Below are 22,369 nucleotides of genomic sequence, written 5' to 3' on the forward strand. Positions count from 1 at the left end.
TATTTGTAATATAATTGCAATCTGATAAAAGCATTTACTAAGTATCTGCAGCCATGGAATTGCTTCATCCATATGCTAATGTTAACTTGAAGAATCAGAATATACAGATTATTTATACTTGAGGAAGTAAATAGAATTTAATTTTCCAAACAGCTGTGCCAGCTAATTTTTTCCACTAGCCTCCCACCTCAGGATTTTTTTTATACCATTTCTATGCTGGCAGTTATTGCACTCAGAACTCAGAGTATAAAATCTGGCACAGTGCAAGCAATGAACAGAGATGGGAAATTATATCTGGAAGAAATTATCTGTTCACAGCCTCAGAAAATTCATAAATTAAGGACTTCTCTATTCAGGAGAGTATTTACAGTTAGACAGTTATTCTCATACAAAATTGGTTGGTTCTTTGATTTAGCTTATACTCTTTTCCAAAACAAACACGCTTAGCTGGAAAAACTTCTAATGGCTTTTCTACTATAACATAGCAGCATCTCAGTTCAATCCTGTGTTAGGTTCAACTGAAAAAAATCTAAGAACCCTTAAAACAAGAAACAGATTGCAGTTAAAAATTCTACTATCCTTCTTCCTTGGGACTGGGTTCTAATCTGAATCTTCTTCATGTATTCCAGTTGTCAATTTTCACAGAATTTTCTGGAACTTAATTATCTTTTGGACTCCCACAACTATGGTTGAAGCATTTTCAAAAGTTTAATTAGAGTCTGAAAGCCAGATGGACAGATAACACACAGTAAAACTGCATAATCTTATTGTCTCAGAAAATCGGATTAAGCAGGAGAGAGACTAGAAATCTATATGAAGCCTCAAATATCAAATGGTGGTCAGAGAAGCTATAAATATTAACCATTTTGAAACTGAAATCTGTAATGATAAATACATTGCAAATATTATTTCATCCTTTCTATACAGTTTAAAGTGACTACCACTGACAGCAAGCCTTTGTTTTTACCTGAACACTTCTTGGGTAGCTCGAGGAATAATTCCAAGTTCTGATTCCTCTTCTATGGCGAATGCTAAGTTCTCCTCTAACTGTGGTCCCAACATTGTGTATGTCTTCCCACTTCCAGTTTGCCCATAAGCCATGATACACACATTGTACCTGAAAAATAGAAGTGCTGTAATTTATTTTACCATTACCAAATGTGTCTGTTAGGTGGCAAGTCAAACTCCAAACAATTGAGGAACACAAACTTAAACAAGACAATAAAAACACTGCCCCCGATTTCCTTCTACAGATCTTAAAGTCTGACAGTAATTACTGCCCATAACATCACCTAAACGGATTTTATTTTTTTAAGCAGAGTTGAAGGGATGCTTTTAAGTAGAAGTTTAAAGGATCCTTAGCTTGGAATGACTGATGCTGTTAGACCTCCTTGCCTGCCCAACTTTCAGCTTTTGCACTACTGAGCTGCTTTTTAATCAGCTCCTGAACCACTGCAATTTACAGTACAGCAGTTTAAAGTAAACCATTTCTGGGCTTGATTTATGTTACAGTGCTGTGCTGCAAACCACTGCACTTGTATCCTAACAGCTGGGAACTCTTCATCTCTCATAGCCTTTTTCAGGAAGGCTCATCAGTCACAGACCTCAGAGAAGACAGCCCTAAGAATAGGAGGCAAAAGTTTTAAACCAAGAGCACCAGTTGAGAATGAGCATGCACACAATGACTACTCTGAAATAAGGTGGCAGGAACTGCTCTGATAAGGACAAGTAGAAAATGAAAATGTACAATATCAGTGCAAAGGAACAGGCACCTATGAAATATCATCTTCTGAAGCAGACACGTAAATACGTCTAATGAACAGAACTCTGAAAATGCCTCTTGGCTGCACTGAAAATAATTACAGAAAAATAATTGTTCACAGCTGTGAGCACTGTTGTGGATGTCTGTGCCACAAGGATGAACTGTGATGAAATGTATGAATCCTATCTAGAGAGTGTTTTACTAACACAATCAGATCAAAGTCAACATCCTAAGCAAAATAACTGGGTGGATACAAATGCATCCAGCCACAGTACTGCTTTGTATGGAGGACCAACACTGCTGTGCAGCTGAAGTTTTGCCCCTCCTTGGCTGTGCCTGCTCTGCTGCCCCTTCCAGCAACTCGTTGCTGCCAAAGCCTTGGAAGACAGGCATTTATGCTGACAGGACTGCTCTCTCCCTGGACTATCTTATTTGTTCAGAGATACGACATTAGCAGAACCTTCATACACAGGAAGTGCTTCACAGTTTGCAGAAACTTCTGCTCTACTAGAGTTGCAAGAATGGGCTTGTTCCTTTTCTGCCAGGGAATAAAATTTCACTGCCTAAGCTACCTCCTCTGTGAGCAGACCTGAAACAGCTGCTTCTGATTATCTGATGCTTTTTCTCATATCAAAAATGTAGTTTCAAGCACATGCCAGCATATTTCAATGAACACCCCTCATCTAATTGTTTTAAATGTATGGTTTCAAGTAATGAAATACTTACATGCATATTAAACATGCCTAGAAGCAATTATTTCAGAAGGATTATTTTGAAAGCTTTCACTTGTTAGAAAGAAATGTGGGCTGATAAGTCACACGGAAAATACCTGGGTACCCTTTCTGAGAATGTGAAGTCAAAGCTGCAGTCAATGAATCTATAGTAAGGTCCCTCCAGTTTTTAGCATGCACTGCAGAGTATAAAATAGGAGTCTAGTCATAGATTTTATGAAGTAAAGGAGATGATATAACAGTAATTGAAAACAAAGAGCACTACAGTAAAATTAAATGTGATAGCAATTAGGGCTGTAAATCTGGAATGAGAGATTTCCTGAAGTATTCACTGCTGACATAACTCAGTAGAAAAGCTCACACTAATTTTGGTAGTTTTTAGCTAGACTAACCAGAAGTAATTTTCACAGTTCCACCCCTCATACACACTGCCTGGCCAGCCTGTACCTTATTGAAACTTCTAGCCCTATTTCAAAATTAAACAGATCTTTGGAACCAAAAAAGGAGCCAGATGTTTCTCCTTAGGAAAAACAGAATTAGTTTTATTAGAAGTCTCTCCTAAAGGACTTTCCTACAGTCCAGATATTTAAATTTTCCTTAATTGCTGCTAGTTATAAGACAGTAAGCATCATGGACAAAATAGTTCCGACAAGATACAGATGATATGATTAGAAGTTAAGTGGGCAGAGGATGGCAACATTGAAGATAGAGGTGCAAGTCAGGTATCAATCAGTGGTAACTTCTCTGCTAAAGCCAAAACTGTGTTTCAGTCAGCCCTAATGAGGTAAAACTGGCCAAAGCAGTATCATATCTAATCAGGTACAGGAGATAGTGAATTGTTGTGGGATTCAACAATAGGACAGGAAGCAGATTACTTTATATTTATCTGTATAATAATAGTTATTTATTATAGTTTACATCATTGGCGATCTAGCTCCAGCATAAAGCTTTCAAATACAGAAGTCTGAAGATTTTTGACTATGTTTCAGCTATGTGCCCCAATATTTTTCCTTCTCTACTTTATTATTATTATATATAACAGTTATATTACTATTTAGAAAAGTTCTTACTGTCAAGTTAAAATACCAATAGTTTTGTAGCACTTCTCTCCTGAAAAGAGTGTGGGTGTTCACTCTAGCAAAGTTACCCCTAGGAGAGAACACTGTTAAAGGAAATGAAAGGAGGAGAAAATAATTCTTTAAAATAAACTAACAAGTTGGATTCTTCAATGCTGTAAAGAAAAGAAAAGTTATTTTACTCCCCCGTTGGCCCTGTGTGGCTCACAGTAAACTTCGAAGCCTGCTATACTTTGTCTGGTTTACATATGGAACAATCTTTTCTTCCTGTATATTTGTACTGAAAAATGAAACAATCCATTAAGAAAGAAAAACATAGAAAAAAATAAGGAAAAGGAGAGAACACTCCCTTCTACTCGAGCTAGAAGTTGATACAGATCACTTTGGAACCCAGACTAAAACAATCAGGAGCAGCAAAGAGGTTCAAGGTTCAGACTAAGTATGTCTGTTTCCCATTTACAGTGGGAAGGCTGCTGTGCTCATATGCACAGACTCACCTTTCCTGAGAATCTGCTTACGTTTAAACAGCACTTCTGGAAGAACAAGACAGGTCTTTTGTTTTCAATTACAGAACATTTCCTAACTGAATACAAAAATCTTAGCTTCTAGGAAAGGATTCTCCTCATGTGAAAATTAGTAAGTGGGAAGTACAGCAGATCAAGGTACAGATCAGATACGTCTGAAGACACTTAAGGGACCTGTTGAACCAAGGCAAAATTACAATCATTGCAAAAGGAAAAGTAGGGAGAAAAAGCAGGAGTGTTAAGACTTCTTTAAACTCCTGCAACGTAGTGGTCCCTAGGTTGGTCAGCTAAAGAAACTGTGGTTACTCATCACTGGTAAACAAGAATAATGAAATCTATGACTTCCCTCAGCCTTGAGACCCTTGGGGGCCTCTCTGTGGCATATGGAATTCCCAATAGTCACGGTATCTTTAGATACCACTTCTAGGATGCTTTTAACAAAAGGAACCTTGGAAACTTCAGTGTGTAGGCTGCTGGGAACAAGGACTGCCACTGTTCAACTATGCCACTGTGAATGGAAAGGGATTGCCTTTTCCTCTACAGGGAGTGAAAGGTCCATGACAGCCCTACCATATAATTAAGTGGTATTGGAACAGGGATGAAAAAGGAATGGAAAGAAAGCTATGCATAAAACTCAGTTCAAGCCTCAAGGATTATAACAATATGCACATCAAAGCCTCCTTGCAAGAATAGCTTAAGTTGGCTCAGATTCTGAAAAATCACACTTTATGAGCTTCAGTAGCTAGAAGTAATTTCATGTATTTGTTAATGCTTGTCACTGATCAGTTTTGTATTCAAACCAGAATTCTGTTTTACCCCAGTGCCTGAAGGAGCAGTAGAATGACTGAGAATACTCAGTTCTGGTTCAATGAGGAATCAATTGCACCACCTCCTATGGTCCTGGCAGGCCATTTGCATTGAACACAACATTCACAGTGAACACTCTGTTGGAAAAGATGTATCATACAATGTCTGTAACTGGAAAAGTTATAAAACATAACCTAAAGAATACAAAGAAAAAAGACAACATCTTCCATTAGAAACATCAGTTTGACAGAAGCAGATCAGAAGAAAAAATGGGATTTTTTAATTTTTACAAATTTTTCTGCTCTGTTAAATTTTGTAAACCATATTTTCACTGTTTATACAGAGAAACAGCATTCACTTGGTGCTGAGTAGAAAGAAAACAGAAAAAAGGAACTGCAAAACTATACAACTTTACTAGATCACCATTATTAAGTATTTTTTTTAATTGATAGATTTCAGTAAATTATTGTGCTTTAGCTTTCTTATGGCAACCTTTTAACTTACCCGTCAAGGAGAGATGTTAGCAAAGGGGCTACATCTGCAAATACTGCATCTTGAGACTCCAAATCATTGTAAACTCTGAGGAACAAAGTGCAAGGATTAACCAAAGAAAAAAATATTAAAACATATATATAAAATATAAAAAATATAAATGTTGTCCCGAGACCATAGAAACTGTAGGCCAGTGACATACAATTTGGGACCTGCTGACATTTCTCTGTCATAGAACTGAAAATTTGAACACCTAAGTTCTCACTCGCATTTTGGGAGCAGCTGTTGTGTGTTTTGGGAAGAACAAAACATGGGTGTACCCTTGTGGATTGCGCTCATCCTAAACCTTCTGCCTGCCCCTCTGGCGCACAGAGTCTTTTTTTTTAGGCTGTACTGGATCCCTGTAACTTTTTCACACCTACTAGAATGTGAAATAGTCCTGCTGCCTGGGATTCCTATGTATCGCTTAGTGGAAGACAGTGGTCAGGTTGTATTGCCCTTTAGATGTGGGTAAAGTTTGGTGGGGGGGCAAGGGGGGGAAGAGCTACAGAGACTGCAAACTTGCTGAGGACTTGTCTCAGAAGACTCAGTGGCACAGCAGAAATCAGAATGCTCCTGAAGGTAATGTTTAAGGATGTACTATCTTTGGGGGCAATATCAGCCTAAGGTATTTCCATCCCTAGCCCTGATGAATTACCTACTCTGAAACCAACACTTCTCACTCAAGGGAAGACTTTCTTTTACATAATGATGTGGAATGCAGACCTTTTTAAACAGAATGGAAGACAATTAAATTGCATGAGTTATTCTACCTCTTAGAAAAGAGCAATGACATTTCAATACTTGGGCCAATACAATGATGTCTGAAACAACTCCATATGTTTTTTGAATGCAAGGAGAAAAAAAAAAAACCCAACAGTTATCTTCAAAGAAATCTTTCCTCCAACCCTTTCAGGTTTGCACAACATAAAATCAAGACCTGAAAACAGGAAATCATCAGAGAGAGGAAATTCTGATCATAAAACATGGATATCCTAACTCATTAATTTCTTCTGTAGCACACCAAAATGTATCCTTCCCAAGATTACAGCCTGCAGCACACATTGTTTACACAAGATGAACAGAATCTAAAACATGAATGTCATTACCCACAGTTAAATATTTGAGGCATAAATGTTTATCTTTTAAAAAAGTTTCCTTTTCTGGTATCTTTCTGTGGTGATTTTTTTTTTGTCTAGCTCTGTTTTCCAATAGGTGATATATGCTATTTTTAGCTCACAGCAAAATGGCTAATTAGAAACAGGAATTTTGGTAGCAGCAAATGTTACAAAGTGTAGTCACTTCTCTCTGTATACAGTACACCAGTACACTTCACTTAATAGTATCCCACAGACTGTACAGGATACTACAAGGTTAACTGAATAAAGACAAAGGGTGGTCTTCAGCATTTACTCAAGCCTCTTTGTATATCTGACCATGATCTGTCTGGGACAGTCTATAGACTGCACAAATAGAGTTTTTGTATTCATGTTCTCCCATAAATAAGATTATACAGAGGGATCACTGATAAACAGATACAGGATTGGAGCCAATGCACTGAAGTCAGCATTTTTCCTGACAACAGCCAGAGGAAGGAGCAAGAGACAATATGGTGGCCAGAAACATAATAATTCATCTCTGTGCTTCATCCTAATCCTTAAAAGCTGTATACTGGCCTCAAAACTGAAATATGAGTTGAATCTCTGTCTCAAAAAAAGAAAATTATTAGAATTAGCATTCAGTTTCTTTCTGCATCTTGCAAAATTCTTGGCCCAGAGCAACATCCTGTGGCAATGTGTTCCACAGACTAATTGTAAACTGCATGAAAATGTACTCTCTTTAATCAGGAAAGGAGCACTTGTCTGGCTTGATAGACAAATACTGCTTGTATTGCCATTCCACTGATGTGCCATCATAGTGCACTGAGAAACCAACGAATATGCACAAATATGTGGTACAGTTCATACTGGGAGTCAGAGACTGAATACTCTGTCCCTGCTTTGCATGCACATGAGCATATGCTTCAGTAAACTTTGCACATCCAATCTGCAAGTTCAATATAAAAGAGCAAAAGCACTTCCAAGCGCTTTTCTCTGCTTCAATCTATCATCTGCGACTGATGAAATATTCATTAGCACCCAGTTCTCCATTATAACCAACTAGGTCTCTAACTCAGTATGTATTGAAATATTTTTTCTTTGCACATCAAAACATCTCAGAGCTATGTTGTAAATAAAAAAAAAAAAAAAAAGAAAATACTAAGACAGACAAGACTAAAACATACACAGTTGATGACTTTTGTTGCCTAAGAAAGCAAACACATTGCTACTGGCCACAACCCAGGCTAGAATCAATCATTCATTTGCACAGCAAAGTAGAATCACAGAATCAATTAGCTTGGAAAAGACCTCCAAGGCCATGAAGTCCAACCTTTCACTGAACATCACCTTGCCAACTAACCCATATCAGTAGGTGACACATCCAGCTGTTTCTTGAACACTTCCAGGGGTGGTGACTCCACCACCTCCCTGGGCAGCCTGTTCCAGAGCTGAAGCACCCTTTCTGTGAAGAAAATCCTCTTGACGTCCTACCTGAGCACAGGCTGGACACACACCTAAGCCCTAGTACAGCTTGAGGCCATTTCTTCCAAGTACAGCCACAGCTGGGGTCAGTACAGCTGTGTCAGGGTCAGGCTCCAGTAGCTGATCCGAGGAAAGGCATGTGATTCCATGTTACAGTAACTACTCAAATATTTACTCAACTTCCTAAAGGGGTTTTACTGCCACTACTTAGCTGCTGTGGTTCAAATGCTATCCATACTGAAATAAAGTGGTTTAAAGTAGTCTTGAACTAGTTTATGCTACACTGTAACCACAGCCTTGGCTGAAGCATGGACACCCACTTCATTAGCTATCTGAAACCATGAAAGATGCTGCAAATCCAAAGAAGCTCTTTCTAAAACCCCATGTATTTTTACCGGAATGATAGATTTGTCCCTGTGCACTGATTAATGTGAATTTCACATTGAAAATTCTGAGCTGCCTTTTTATTTTGCTAACTGATTTGCCAATAAAGTTATAAAAGCATAACATGTTGAAAGCAGGAATTTTCTTCCTGAGCTGAAATCAAATATTTTGACATTTATTAGTTCCATAAAACATTGCTAAAAAAATAAACATTTTAGAGTTCATAAGAAACATATGCTTTTCTGTTTATAAAAAAATAGCTGTACTGGGACACTAAAAAAACATTCCTGGAGAACTGCATTCTTTGGGGGATTTACATTTTTTTTAACCCTTTTCCTGATTACCAGGATCTACACCATATTTCCAGAATCACAGCGCCTCTGGAGTAGTGTGTCAGTACCATTAACTCTGCTGCTTTACAGAGTTGAATTCCAGCATTTTCTGTGTTTACTTCAACTGGTATGGCTGGGTTAGGTACAGCTGAAGAGTGAAAGGAATTCCTTTGAGTAGCTTAGCAACATGTGAGGAGGTCATGTACCCTAAGAGATCCTACATGCCTTGAACCAAAGAAGTCCTATAACCTGTCGGATCAGTAAAGCTTCCCCGAGATCTGCATTACTTCAGGATTTTTCAGGTGCTTGGTGGCCTGTACGACAGCAATCCCCATTCTCCTGTGAGTAGAAAACTGCAGCACTTTACAAGAATGCCTTGGGGAAAGGGTCAAAGACTAAGAATGTTTAGCAAACCTACAGGAATTTCAGCTGAACAGGCTCAGACATTAAGTTTAAACCAGGACAGATAATTCATGCTGGGTACATCTGACTTTAAATCAAGTTTTGCCTTCAAGCAAGGAAGCATGAAATTGTCCTCCTGTATTCTGTTTCCAGAGGGTTTTGCATCATGGTTCAGTGTGGACAGCCTCCTGAGTAATTGCAATATACAGATTCAAAGTTTGTATTAGAAAGAGGCATTGGGGTAAAATAGTGTTTTTCTTCATTTACAGAGTTCTCATTGTATTATTTAAGTCTTCACTCCTGTTTTCAGAGGTCCAAGTCAACACTGTTTCGAGAGAACAGAAGGCACTCTTCAGCCTGACTCCCAGCAGTTTTCTGTCTCATTGACAGACTGGCAGTGACTCTGGTGTCCCATTAAAACCCTTATCACAAATCCCCTTATCCAATTCATCTGTGTGGATTTTTGAGCATCTAATATGGAAAGTAGTCCCACTGTAGCCTTTCCTTTGGGGAGCACCGATTCCCTTGCCACTGCTCTGCCTCTGGTCAGGCTGTTTGAACATCAGCTCATACAAGTGCTCAGTCCAGTTTCTGCCCAAGTCATGCTCTATGTCTAATGCTGAAATATTGCAATCCACCTCAATTCATGGAACCATAGAATTGTCTGGGTTTTAAGGAACCTTTAAAGGTCACCTAGTCCAACCCCCTGCAATGAGCAGGGAAATCAACTAGATCAGAGTCCCATGTCACCTGACCTCAGATGTTTCCAGGAATATGGTATCTAGTCCCTCTCTGGGAAACCTATTCCAGTGTTTCACTGCATTCATTGTGAAAATATTCTTCCTTATATCTAGTCTCAATTGACCCTCTTTTAGATTAAAACCATTACTCTCGCTCCTATTGCAACAGGCCCTACTAAAAAGTTTGGCCCCGTTTCCTTATGAGCTCCTTTAAGCACTAGAAGGCAAACAAGGCTTCCTTATCTTTGAAACATTCTGCTACATTGCAACATGTTGCAAGGATCAGGACAGCTACTCAGGCTGTGAAAAGAGACAAGTAAGTCTCGCACAGGTTTCAAACTCAGCTGTATCAGTAGTCTTTACTGAGAGAGAAGACTGTTATCTATTCCCTGAAATGCATTATTCTGTCCTGGGAAAAACATAAATATTACACCAAAAAAACCCCAAGAATTTTCATCCTGCCTGCCCTACTCAAAAATCCCAACCAAAAAGAGCATTACCCTCTATCTAATGTGTACTAAAAATATTAGTCTTCACTACACAAATCTTCCAGCAATTCAGATTTCCAGATTGCTACACAGGACTACCCACCTCTCAAACTGAAAAGTCTTGTTTACTGAGGCATGACCAGGACGGCTACACTTGACAAGGACAGTTTCCTAAGAGAAAAAAGTAAATTATCTATAGTTAATATCACAGGCACACACACAGAACCAAATATCCATCAGTCTTAATGTATCAGGTCACAGCTTTAAGGACCAGGAAGTCCAAAGCCTTTCTCCAGCAGTCACGAATTCATGAGGCTTTAGAGCATGTACAATGCAGTGAACTTGCAAAACCATAGGAAAGGCTCTCAAAACCCATTCAGATTATTAACTAACAACCAATACAAAACATACACTTAAGTTCAAGAGAAAGATCCAAACCCTTACCTGAACTTTTTATTGGACCTAGAAAGTCACAGGCAAGTAAACGCAAGCTCCCCAGCTGCCACTACAGGCACAAAGAATTGCAAAAAAAGAGTTCTTTTTTTATTGCTGGGCAAATTTTCACAGCACCTTTTCAGATTGATTTCATAGATAGCTCTGTCTAGAACTAAGCAGAAGATGCAGATTTTATTAAGAAACATGCTAGTCCACAACTAAGAGAAAGAGCTGCACTACAACAATCTGTAGAATTCCATGAGGTTTTAGTGGAATCCACTTTCCAGATGAATTATACAGTAATTTTGTGTCTGACAAACATGTAAGCAGCCATTTAAACTATTACCAAAGTACAATCACAGCAGTCTGGCACGGCTTAGCTAGCAAATTCTGTGCTCTTCTGCTCTTCATGGCAAATATTGCTTAATTGCTGAGAAAAGCAAAGAAAAGGATGTGGGGGCTTACAACAAATTGGGTGGAAGCTCTCCAGCACACAAAATACTTCATCCAATTCAAAGAGACTTTCTAGCTAGTTTCTAACCTATGGTTACATTACTGCATTTGATGGGAGTGCTGAAATTCCTAAGGTGCTTCAGACAAGTGGGTTGGAGTGCTGAACTAGTGGCCTTCAAATAAGTATTGCCACAGACTGAAGCTATACAGAGTTGAGCAAATAACAATCACATAAGAGTATGCCCAGCATGCAAAAGGCTAATAAACATCAAATTTCTTCCTTTGAATTTATGAGTATTTCTACCTCTTTGGAGAGGAGAAATGTATAATTACCAAACTAATGATGACAAAGCAATTACTCTACAGAATGAGCTGTGTTACCCACACCAGTACTGGTAAATTTAGCTGAGTACAGATGTCAGTACAACACTGCTACTAAATGGCCTGACAAAAATTCTTATAGGATCAGTAACCAACGAGACGCTGCAACCAACAGGCTCTGGAGAAAAGGAAAAAGGAAAAAAACTGAAAAAAATATATAGAATGACGGAATAAATGTCTGATTCATATATCTAATTTACTTGCAGAAAAGCTTTCTCTAAGGTGAGAAATAAGAGAAAAAAACCTCTATTTGCCTAACATGGAAACAAAAGAGTTGACTGTTAACAGGCAGAAGTTTCATATGAGCATTTGTAATGACCACATCCAGTCATGCTTTGAATATCTCTAAAGATGGAGATCCATATCCTCTCTGGGCATCCTGTGCCAGTGTTTGACTACCCTCACAGCTCCTTCTCATGTTTTGGCTAAATTTCCTGTATTTTAGATTGCACTCATTCCCCCTTGGGCTGTCACCACCAGAAAGAGTCTGTGCATTCAGTACCTCCTCATCTACTCATTTTCTCAGGTATTGACAATACCAGCACTGTTCAGTGCCCTAATGTGGGTGGAGTGGTTCAACCTGATATATGGTGTGTACTCACTCTCCACAGTTATTGCACAACAAGCTTCAGCAGAAAGGCTCAAACAGTTGTTAATGTTATGTTGAGGAGCTGAGCATACACAGGACAGCAAAAAGAAAATTTAAAAAATCTTTAAGTAATTCAAAATCTGAAATGCAATACTATTCTGGTACACCTAGTAAAATCGTAAGTCTCTTTTAGATTTAAAATCAGAATCAAGTTTCTTTAGACAAGATGAACAATATGTTAGAAAAGACCATGTGTCTTAAGAATGATAGGAATTTACAAACAAACAAACAAACAAAAACCACTCAGAGACTAAATGGAAGTCATATAGTTCCATGGATCTGCTTTCTAACACAATCATGGCAAATAACTGCCTGGTTATGCCACACACAAAGTATTTTCAGGAAAAAAAATCTGGAGAGACAGTCATGATTTAGAAAGCAAAACTGATAAACTCAGCATCTTTACCACACACAGTCTCCCTTCACCTTGATCTAAAATTTCCTTTAAATCATTATCTGGGAAATGATTAACTTGTTTCCAGAAATACAATCTTTGACTGCGTAGCAACTAAAAGCTCAATATAAGTCAAGCCACATATTTTAATCTGAAAATTGCACATTTCTCCTAGCCACTAGCATAACATCTTCAGTTGTTAACGGCAAAGTAAACAGGCAATAAACACTATTTTCCTTTACTTTTATAAGATTAGTCTAAATTGACTGCATTTTGTAAGAAGGATTCTTGCAACAATTTTTGTTTTCCTTAAAGAAAAATAAATTCATATTAAGAAACTAACAAAGACTTCAGGTGTTTGATCAAAACTGGTAAGTATTTTAACTAAATAAATGTCCAGGCATACCAATAAAACATTTGAAGTCTATATTGTGTTTTCCAAAACCAGGAAGTTAGCATTTTGCAAATTTCATTTCTCAATCCCGTGTTTATATTCCTGAAATATTTAATAAGATTATCATATTGAAGGTTACTTTTTCATACAAACTAAAACTCATCAATTGACATAAGTAAGCCAACACTGCCTTGCCTGTAAACATACCAATACTGTAATACATCTGATATCTATATTAAATAATCCAAAACCTAAATATGCCTAATTTCATCCTTATGCAATAAAATTTAACAGGTCAGAAATGGCTGCAGTATTTTATAGTACAATAAATATCCAGAATACTATGTCTACCATTACAGATCCCTGTTTTTTATCCCTGATATATTTACTTTCATCATCTCTTTATGAGCTCCATTAGTTACCTAATTGCACACATATAGATACAGATATATATATAATTATGCATATTATGCAAGTAAGATCTGCCTAATGAAACTATAATTTCAGAGATTTAAATGCATAACATACTGTATGTCACTTCAGCAATATTTTAAGTACTACACTATAAAAGAGAATTTGGCTCATCACCATGTAAGTAACAGTGAGCAGCCAACTAAGAACTACAGCGGCTATGAAAATTAAAACCCAAGTTAATACTTTGACCTTAGCTCACACTCCTGTGCCTTTTAAAATTTTATATCTTGGTAATGGCCTCAGTTAATGCTGGAATGTCATTTGGGTTTGCAACCTCAATGACCGTTCCTCCTCCGATGGATCTAAGCCAGGATACTTTAACATGCTTGACTGCAGCACCACATAGGCTGCTGTGGTTCACGAGGTATCAGATTTCTGTCCTAATGCATTAGCTGCGTTGCAATAGTAAAATCTGAAAAAAAACCTGACATAATTTTAGAAATAGCTACAGCACATACAGGTGGTTCAAAGGGACTGACAGCAGGAAGTCAGCAGCAGTTTGACTGTTGCAAACATTCAACCTCGGGTTAAAGGACGGCTGCCCCAGCAGAAGCTCCAAGCTATTACCACTACAGAGAGTCAGGACAAAAATAGCACAAATCACCCGCTATTGCAACCAGAGGTAATCAAATCTGAGCACCACCTGGTCTTGTTGTTTTGTGTTTTTTTAAACTCATGATTCTCATGCCCCTTTTGTTTCTTCTTCTAGTATCTATGAATGTGCTGTTGAATTCCACCGTCAAATACTCACATCATCAGCTGCATATGCCACTTTTTCTGAAAAGTTTCTTTGCCTGTAAGGGAAGAAAAAGCATCAATAGGGGAAGAAGAGGTACCTTCAAACCATAAATGTTCCAATTGGCTGAAAAAAAACCAATGTTGAAAGTGTCTGTGAAATACACACTGTCTGAAGAGTACCTTTCAGAATTGCCAGTATTATTATGTCCTATGAACATACTAACACCACAGTTAATTTTGAGTAAAGAACAAATTAAAGTGCAATCAAGCAAAATAATTTGCTTTAGAAAAGACATTTAGAACAAACCAAATTAAGATGAATGCACATGCAAGCCATTCTATTATTTTGCAATTATTGTATGAGCTTTAAGAAGAGGCTTTCACTTTAGAAAATTAAAGTGAAAAACACCCTCTTTTCAGGTATTTGTCTCTAATCTTGAATCCATGATTAGTCCAAACACTGACTGGGATTACTGAGGTGTATAAATCTATTTATGTGTGCAAGTTTTTGGAGAATCAGTCCATAGTTTTACAGATAAGTTTTATTTAAATTACTTTTTGATACATTAAGAAAAGTTACCCTTGACAATTGTTTGTTTGGCCCAGTCCATCCTGTTTTACACTGCAAGTCAGCACCTGATTGCACTATTTCATACTGCAACAAAAAAAGTGAGTGGGTTCCTTCCCAGGTGTATAAAGCACAGGTTAATGCAAGTTTCAACTTCAGGGCTATTGAAATATCTTGTCTGTTTTAATTAAAACAATGTCAAAAATGACAATCTTTTTCTTTTTAAGCCTTGCCAAAAATTAATAAACTTTAAAACACTGAATGTACTCTTTTAGAATCACCAAGCAGTAAAAGTATAAGAAAGCCCCAAATCAGCTATTTACTGATAAAGCAAACAATAATGTTACTGGTTCTAACCACCCACCTACTTTTCCCCTTCTTTCTTTCCTTCTTTGTATACACTTCAATCCCTACTTTCTTTCATGTTAGTCATCTATGGAGAATTCAGCCTGTTAAGCAGATACTTGCATCTAATCCCTCTTTTCCTTTTGGATCTTGGAATGTTTTGACACATTAGTTACAGTAAACGTTTTATAAATTAGGGATGCAGAGCCAAATTAGACTGAAATAGAATTACCAATGTTTGTGGTGACAGCCAGTGTGTTCTATAGCATTACAAAACAACTGTAATGCTGAGTGTGTGTCCCTACCCACGACTTTTGGCAGCTCTCACATTACTGCATCCCAGAATTTGTACAGGATAGTGAATACATGCTAAACTGATTGCAGCTGTGTTACTTCTGCCAAGCCAAGGATAATCCTGGCTTGGCAGAACAACTATGGCTTTCTATTGAGATGGACATACTTTTAGGCAGGGGCATGAGATTGGCCAGAGCCAATTTAGCAGGAGAAAGAAAACAGCAATTAGTTTTTATGATACAATCATTGTCTCCCCACACACATAAAACCAGAAAAATCAAGGACACAGTTGTTCTCACATAAACATAACTATTGTTTTCTCTGTATTTGAATTATGAGCCAGATGGGCCCTAACACAATCAAAACAAATTACCTGTCTTGTGAATGTCCAGCAGCATCATCAAAAGGTAGCAATGGTCGAATCCTGCAGTGGACTCTGATATTTCCTCTCAGTTCCTGGGATAAGAATATTAAGCTGTATTTAACACAAGTTACTGGAGAGAATATATACACTGAAATTTGTCAAACAGATATGAACATTTTTAAGAAAGCCAGTGTTTAACACATCATAGCCCTAGACTCTGTGGGGGAAAAAACAGAATTGGTATAATTTGTCTCAGTAAGGTAGGACAAAGTATTTGAGGAAGTATGAGCTCTTCAGAGCACTGGAATTGTATAGCCCTCTCGAGGTCATATGGACAAAAAAAACCTCCCTCTGAGCCATTTTCCCCGTCCCTTCCTTTTTCTCCTTCTTCCTTACATGAGCTTTTTCAGACACCTGTATTAACTCAACAGACAACATTACACACTCCATTTCTCTTCCACCAGTCCTGAGGAGATGTGGAATATAAAATATGTTGTATATTTTCCTCTCCACTGTGTTCCTACATGATTAAAAAGCCAGTAGCTGATTTTTCACTGTAGGCCATTTTAGACCTGTTTATCTCTTCCATTTTGTTGGTGGTCAGTTCTGCTCATTTTGTATGACCGAACACAGCTTGCCTGTGAGGACTATTGACCACTGGTATTAACGCTCCATTGCTCTGGGGAATATCCTTTCAGTAAACTGCAACACAAGGCAAATTTTAGAAGGTAGGTACTTTTTAACAAAGAGATAAATTGTCTCAGGTAGAAAAACTTTTAAAAAATTTGTTTGAAGGAGGCTTGTGTTTCTAAAAATCAGGTCTTGATTCAGGAAACCCAAAACTAGTCATTTGTGGGGAGGGGGGTAAGAGTAAATTTAAAGTACAAATTGGAAAAAGTTAATCCCAAATGAACCATCACTAATGGCTGAGCAGGATACAGCTTGAGATATTTGGAAAAATAAAGGATGACTACTTTGCAATATCAAGTTAATAATTTTAAGAATTTCAAAACTATTTCAGAAGCTGCAAATTTAGAGAAGAGGATAAAGAAACTCAACTTTTGTCCACTATTCAAAATGGATGATACTCTTTAGGGCAATAGGTCATATGAGAGCATTTGGAAGATTGTGTGTAAAAAGAAAGGAGCAGGGTTTATTATAAGAAAAACGTGCCTCAGCAAATAAACACACAATATATAGACAGCTGGGGCAAGTAATATATCCATGTGAAGTATATTCTTTACTTATATTGGTGAGGAAATTATGGAAATAATTTCAACAAAATAAGCCAATGTTCTGTTATTAAACATACTTACAATTAAGCTGTTATGTAGAGCCTTCCTCTTCTGCTTTTCTTTCTCATATCTCTCTGTCACCTCTTGTAGAGACTGCTCAAGATCAAAAGCTTTTATCTGAATCACTAGAAGAAAGCAGTTTCAGAGATATAAAAACTCCATGACTTTACAAAAGGAATTGTCCAGTAGCACCTCATGAAATATAAGCACAAATCCTCTCAACTTCTACCAAATTTCAATTAGGAGGCTTATTTTCTGATTTACTAGACATCTGTGAAAAATCCCATCATAGTTCTTGCTATGTGAAGCTACAAATTATTACCCCAACTATACATGGGAAGTCTTGAAAAGCAATCAATAATGTAAGATATTTAAAGGCAGCACAAATGTGTCAGTTTAGGCAGAGTGATGTTACCTGCCAGCAAAGCCTGAAACCTACATTTGAAGCAGCCTGCTGCTAGATGGGGCTGTCACTTGCAAGGCTCATACCACATCTGCACTTATTAGACTCATGTGGGCTAACTTTACAAGAAGTTAACCTGTCATTTACCCTCAGCCTCACTTACAGTGCTACTAATCCTTTACAACAGTTGTAATGTTCCCCTTTAAGATAGGTCCATCACTCCATGAGGAATTAATAGGAAAGATGGATCATTTGAACCCTAGGTGGTCTCTTTCACCAAACTGAGAAGACTTGTATGGGTCATTATAAAAGCCTTCTAACTTCACAAATGGTTTTATTTCAGCCCAATTACATTAACACTGAGCAGGCCTATAACAAACATACAGCCCAGAAGACACATTATGCAACTGTAAGCTTGTGTAAAAAGCAAGCTTTTCAGAACCCCAGTGGGAAATCAATATCCCCAGCAATTAGTGAGCAGTTTGAAAATTCAGAGTATCAAGAAGTCAAAACCAGGGTCTGAAAGGTGAATTAGCTGGATGGCCACAAGCCTCAGTATGTGCTACCTTGCAGAGCAAGGAACAGACTTAGTATCTCAGCATGGTCACACATAAAATTTAATCTTACTGGTTTAGACTAAAAATCAGATAATTCCAAGGGACATTTGTGTACACTAGAGATTTCTTAGGTCTCATTTTCTAATACCTATGCCATTCACCTCCAGCTCACAGTGTTCCTCCACAAGTGCATGCATGCAGGAGAAGCATGATGTTAATTGCTGGGAAATCATTGTCTAGGAGGTTCACTATGAAAAAAATCCTTCTTTTACATCCAGCAAAAGAGTATCCAGTGGAGTAACACGAGCATGCTTTGATTTGAAGAACCCCATGCAAATATGTTACCTAAATTTTCAGAAGGGCTGTTTACAGTCACTGATACTGACACTTACAGTCACTAATTATACTGTAATTTTTAAAACACAAGGTTACACTCCATTGATTACATAAGTAATATTCCATTTATTATTTAAGTAACTTCCACAATAAGTATTTTCATTTACATATTTGTGTACAGACACTTTGAGTTCCCTAAGTCTCTGAAACAAGCAGTAAGGTAAAGCAATAGATGCTGAGGGTACTCTTCCATTATTCCAGTCCTGAAAAAAAAAAGTTTCCTAATGCATAAATTATTTCTGAACTTCTATTTTTTTTTTCTGAAAGTAGAGTTATGCAGTTTAGAAGTATAGTTAGAAGTTACGCAGTTTAGAAGTATAGTTTAGAAGTTAGTATAGTTTAGAAGTTATGCACATTTAGAAGTATGAACACGCATTTAACATTTTCCCAGTTTTCTGCTTGGCATCAGATGCAAGCTATACAGGAGTTACATTTTTATCCTTAACCTAAGGGTATACCTTGGGTACATCTGTTTTAATAACGCACTCTTCATTAGGCAAGAGAAGTAGTCACCACATGAATGCAGCCATTACAGACATCCCTTCTCCCCATCCTTTGCCCATTTCATTGATCGATATGGAAATTTTCTGAGAGCTGGGAATGCCAACAATTTTTCTGTTTAAATGTTACTGACCACAGTAACATCAGTCTAACAGTTGTGATGTCTTGCAGGCATATTCAGGACTGTAACATTTACAGTCCCCTTACTTCAATTGACAGTCCCAGAGCTTTTTATTCCCTCCTCTTCAGTGCTACACCAGACGTTCTGCTGTGCTCACACAACTGTTTCCTCAGTCACACAAAGGTCTAAAAGGAATCCTTCCTTCTGAGCAAATTCTATCCTGGCTCAGCTCCCTGATCTGTTCTGTGTGTGGTTTCACAAAGAGTTACACAAACATAACAGAAAGGTCCATAACAGGGACATGAAAAACAGGTGCAGCATAACCTAGCACAGTCACAGCACATCTGAGACATGGATGTGTAGCAGCCCCCATAGTTCCCTGGGGTTTTTAATGTTTCTTGCCAGAAACATTGTCTAGAGTCCATTTTTTAAAAGAAGATCAATCTAATCATGTCTTCTAAGACAAGCAGCTATGATGCAATAGACTTAATACCAAAACTTCTTTTGAATTCAGCTGTATTTTATATTCCACACTGTAACATTATTTTTTGCATGGCCTGTTGTAATAGGTCAAAGGGTAATGGTTTTAAACTAAAAGAGGGTCGACTTACATCAGCTATAAGAATGGCAGTTTTTACAGTGTGGTTGGTGAAACACTGAACAGGTTGGGCAAAGAGGTGGTGGATTCCCCATCCTTGGAAATATCCAAGGTCAGGTCGAATGGGCCTCTGAGAACCTGATCTAGTTGAAGATGTCCCTACTCACTGCAAGGGGAATGAAAATAGATGACCTTTCCAGATCTCTTCCAAACCGTTCTATGGACTAATCTTTGGGCTGCTACAATATTTCTGTTACTGAATCCAAGGTCCTGCTCCTACTTCCCTACTCCATGATAAGGGAAATGCTCTCAAAAGGCAGCTGAGCTGGTGAAAATCGCCTGTGGAGTTGAGGATAAAAGATGATGGTAGTTCACATTCCACCAATACAAGTCATTAGCACAGTGTAGAGCTCAACTTTCTCCAGCAAAAGCAAAGAGCATAGGTGGTAGCACATAGACAAAATGGGAAAGCTCCATTTTTAATCTTCTCCAGCCCAGAGAGAAAGTGTCCCAGAATTGTAAAGCATATCTAAGTCACTAGGCTTATAAGTGACCACAATTTCCTCTTTCTGATAATATCTGCATGGCGAAGCAATCTAAAAACTAATCTTAAATTTTAATGAATTCCTACCTTTCCAAAAATCTGCTGAATTACTGCATCTGTCTCAGTAGTACCATTTCCAGTTTGGTGGCCAATATTTTTAGCAAAAATTATATCAGCTTTATCCCTGAGGGAAACAGATCTATAACAACAGAATAATGGGCACGTCTCTCTCTTATGAATTGCTACTGCTTAAATTCAGTGGGAAAGGTAGCAGTAGCTTGGTTTTCAGATTGTGAATAAATATTTCTAAGCAAAGGACTACTCAGTTATTATAAGAAAATTTTATAGTTTGTTGCATGTCAACTACAACCTTGAAATTTACCTACTCAAATGCTTCTTCTGTAATTTTCTCCCTTGTTTCCAATCTCTATTTTAAGATTAAACTGGTAATATATACTGTCTCCAGAATATATACTTAGGGCTTTCTGTCTACAAAAGATTACATGTAATTTAAGGATGGCAATTCCAATGGTCATATTTAACCTTAACAATAGAATCTCCATCTAAAACACTTGACAGACAACTGAAAACCAGCCAATTTGAAAACAAAAGTCATCCACCAAATTGGATGCTAATATTGTTACAGTTAGGGAAGTTTCTCCTGCTTATGATTTCAAAGAGCAATGCACCAGGAAGTACAAACTGAGAACAGTCAATGCAATTTTGCCAGGCCTCCAAAGGAATACTTATTATTTACTTATACCACAATAGCTCAAGTGCCAAACTCAATCTCATATCTGTCATTTAGCCCCCTGCTTCAATAAGAGAAAAGTTCACTTTTTAGATTAAGGTAATTTTCAACTTTGGGATTTTTTCCTTGAAGGAGCATTTTTTTCTATAAGAATAATACAGTAATCACATTTTATTTAAAACTTTGTACTTAATATACAGGAATAAGTTCTGTAAACACCCATCACCAAGAGTGTTGTTTGTTGCTATTGACATGAGGAGTCCCATCGGAACCAAATCAGTCCCAAAATGAAATAATTCAAGGAAAGAAAACATACCTTTTAAATGGTGACACATGGATTTCAGAGCATCACAAAGGGCTTCTGATTGTAAATTTGTGTATTTGTTGTAGTTCATCAGGTTGCTACACATCAAACAATTTAAGCATTGCACATGTCATGTGATTGCCAGGCCTGGTAGGAGCTTCACCAGAATCAAGGATATTGAAAGCAAGTGCAGAGATCCACACCATGGGATCCAGGTGTAGGACCAATGCACTTAATCCTCAGGGATGAGGGCAGAGTGTACCACTGCACTGGCTCTCTTTCCTATGTATACATGAACAGGGAAGTGCCTGAATTCCAGAACAGCAATCCATGTGCTGTTAGTATCTACAGTCCAGCAGATGCAACTGGTTTTTGATTTTGAAGTATTTTTTTTATATAAACACAGAGAAATATTAAAAATTGAGTCTATCCTAATTTCAGGCAGTATTTTCAGAAACCTCTGAAATAAGCCAAGTCCTTTCCTGGTACAGTCAAAAGCAGACAAATTTCAGATTTATAAAGCAATGCATTCTTTATTTGACTCTTCTAAAATAGCCAAGATAACAAGCCTGAGAACTTCAGTTTAAAAATTTTACAGCTGAGCCAACTCAGCAGCAGTCTAATAGCAGCTGCAATCCACACAAAAGAAAAATACCAATTATCAGTCATAACCTCTGCAGACTTATTTGTACTTCTTCTAATGCTGCAGAACTCCTTGATGATTTAATGTCAAACAAGAAACAAATGCTACAATTTCAGTGACACATTTCTCAAAAATCAAGCTCAACCTTTTAACATTAGTAACATTGAACAATTACATTGTTGATGTTAAATGTTTGAAATCTAAGTGCAATGAGCCTTACTTTGCATTGCTTCATTCTGCAGCTGTATCCCCTGGACTGCTGCCAGAACTTGGTAAAGACAAGTCTTGCTTTGACGTTGAAAGTCTTTTGAAAGCTCAAGAGCAAATGAATGAAGGCTCTTCAGGTCTTGCTTAAGCCTCTTTTCAGCAAGCAGAAAAATATGTTATAAAAACACAGAACCAGCAGTT

General features: G+C 37.6%; 1 protein-coding gene across 8 annotated transcripts in view; it reads right to left on the reverse strand.

Moving 5' to 3' along the window:
- KIF25 (kinesin family member 25) overlaps window positions 1-22,369 on the reverse strand; it is a 41,450-nt gene that overhangs the window by 12,243 nt on the left and 6,838 nt on the right. For 6 of the 8 annotated variants that reach the window (XR_010997413.1, XM_068185160.1, XM_068185159.1 and 3 more), the window contains 7 exons: window positions 22,182-22,320; window positions 17,165-17,268; window positions 15,858-15,940; window positions 14,291-14,333; window positions 10,463-10,530; window positions 5,405-5,479; window positions 968-1,117 (listed from right to left, as the gene is read on the reverse strand). Coding sequence is in view for 7 of the 8 variants with exons in the window: in XM_068185160.1 (XP_068041261.1) it covers window positions 968-1,117; window positions 5,405-5,479; window positions 10,463-10,530; window positions 14,291-14,333; window positions 15,858-15,940; window positions 17,165-17,268; window positions 22,182-22,320 (662 nt within the window). In the remaining variant the exon portion in view is untranslated. Of the gene's footprint in view, window positions 1-967; window positions 1,118-5,404; window positions 5,480-10,462; window positions 10,531-14,290; window positions 14,334-15,857; window positions 15,941-17,164; window positions 17,269-18,622; window positions 18,703-22,181; window positions 22,321-22,369 lie in introns of those variants that run through there. The other 2 variants (XM_068185165.1, XM_068185161.1) reach the window with 2 other exon arrangements.

Source organism: Anomalospiza imberbis, chromosome 3 (genome assembly GCF_031753505.1).
Source record: "Anomalospiza imberbis isolate Cuckoo-Finch-1a 21T00152 chromosome 3, ASM3175350v1, whole genome shotgun sequence".
In the NCBI taxonomy this organism is placed as follows: domain Eukaryota; kingdom Metazoa; phylum Chordata; class Aves; order Passeriformes; family Viduidae; genus Anomalospiza; species Anomalospiza imberbis.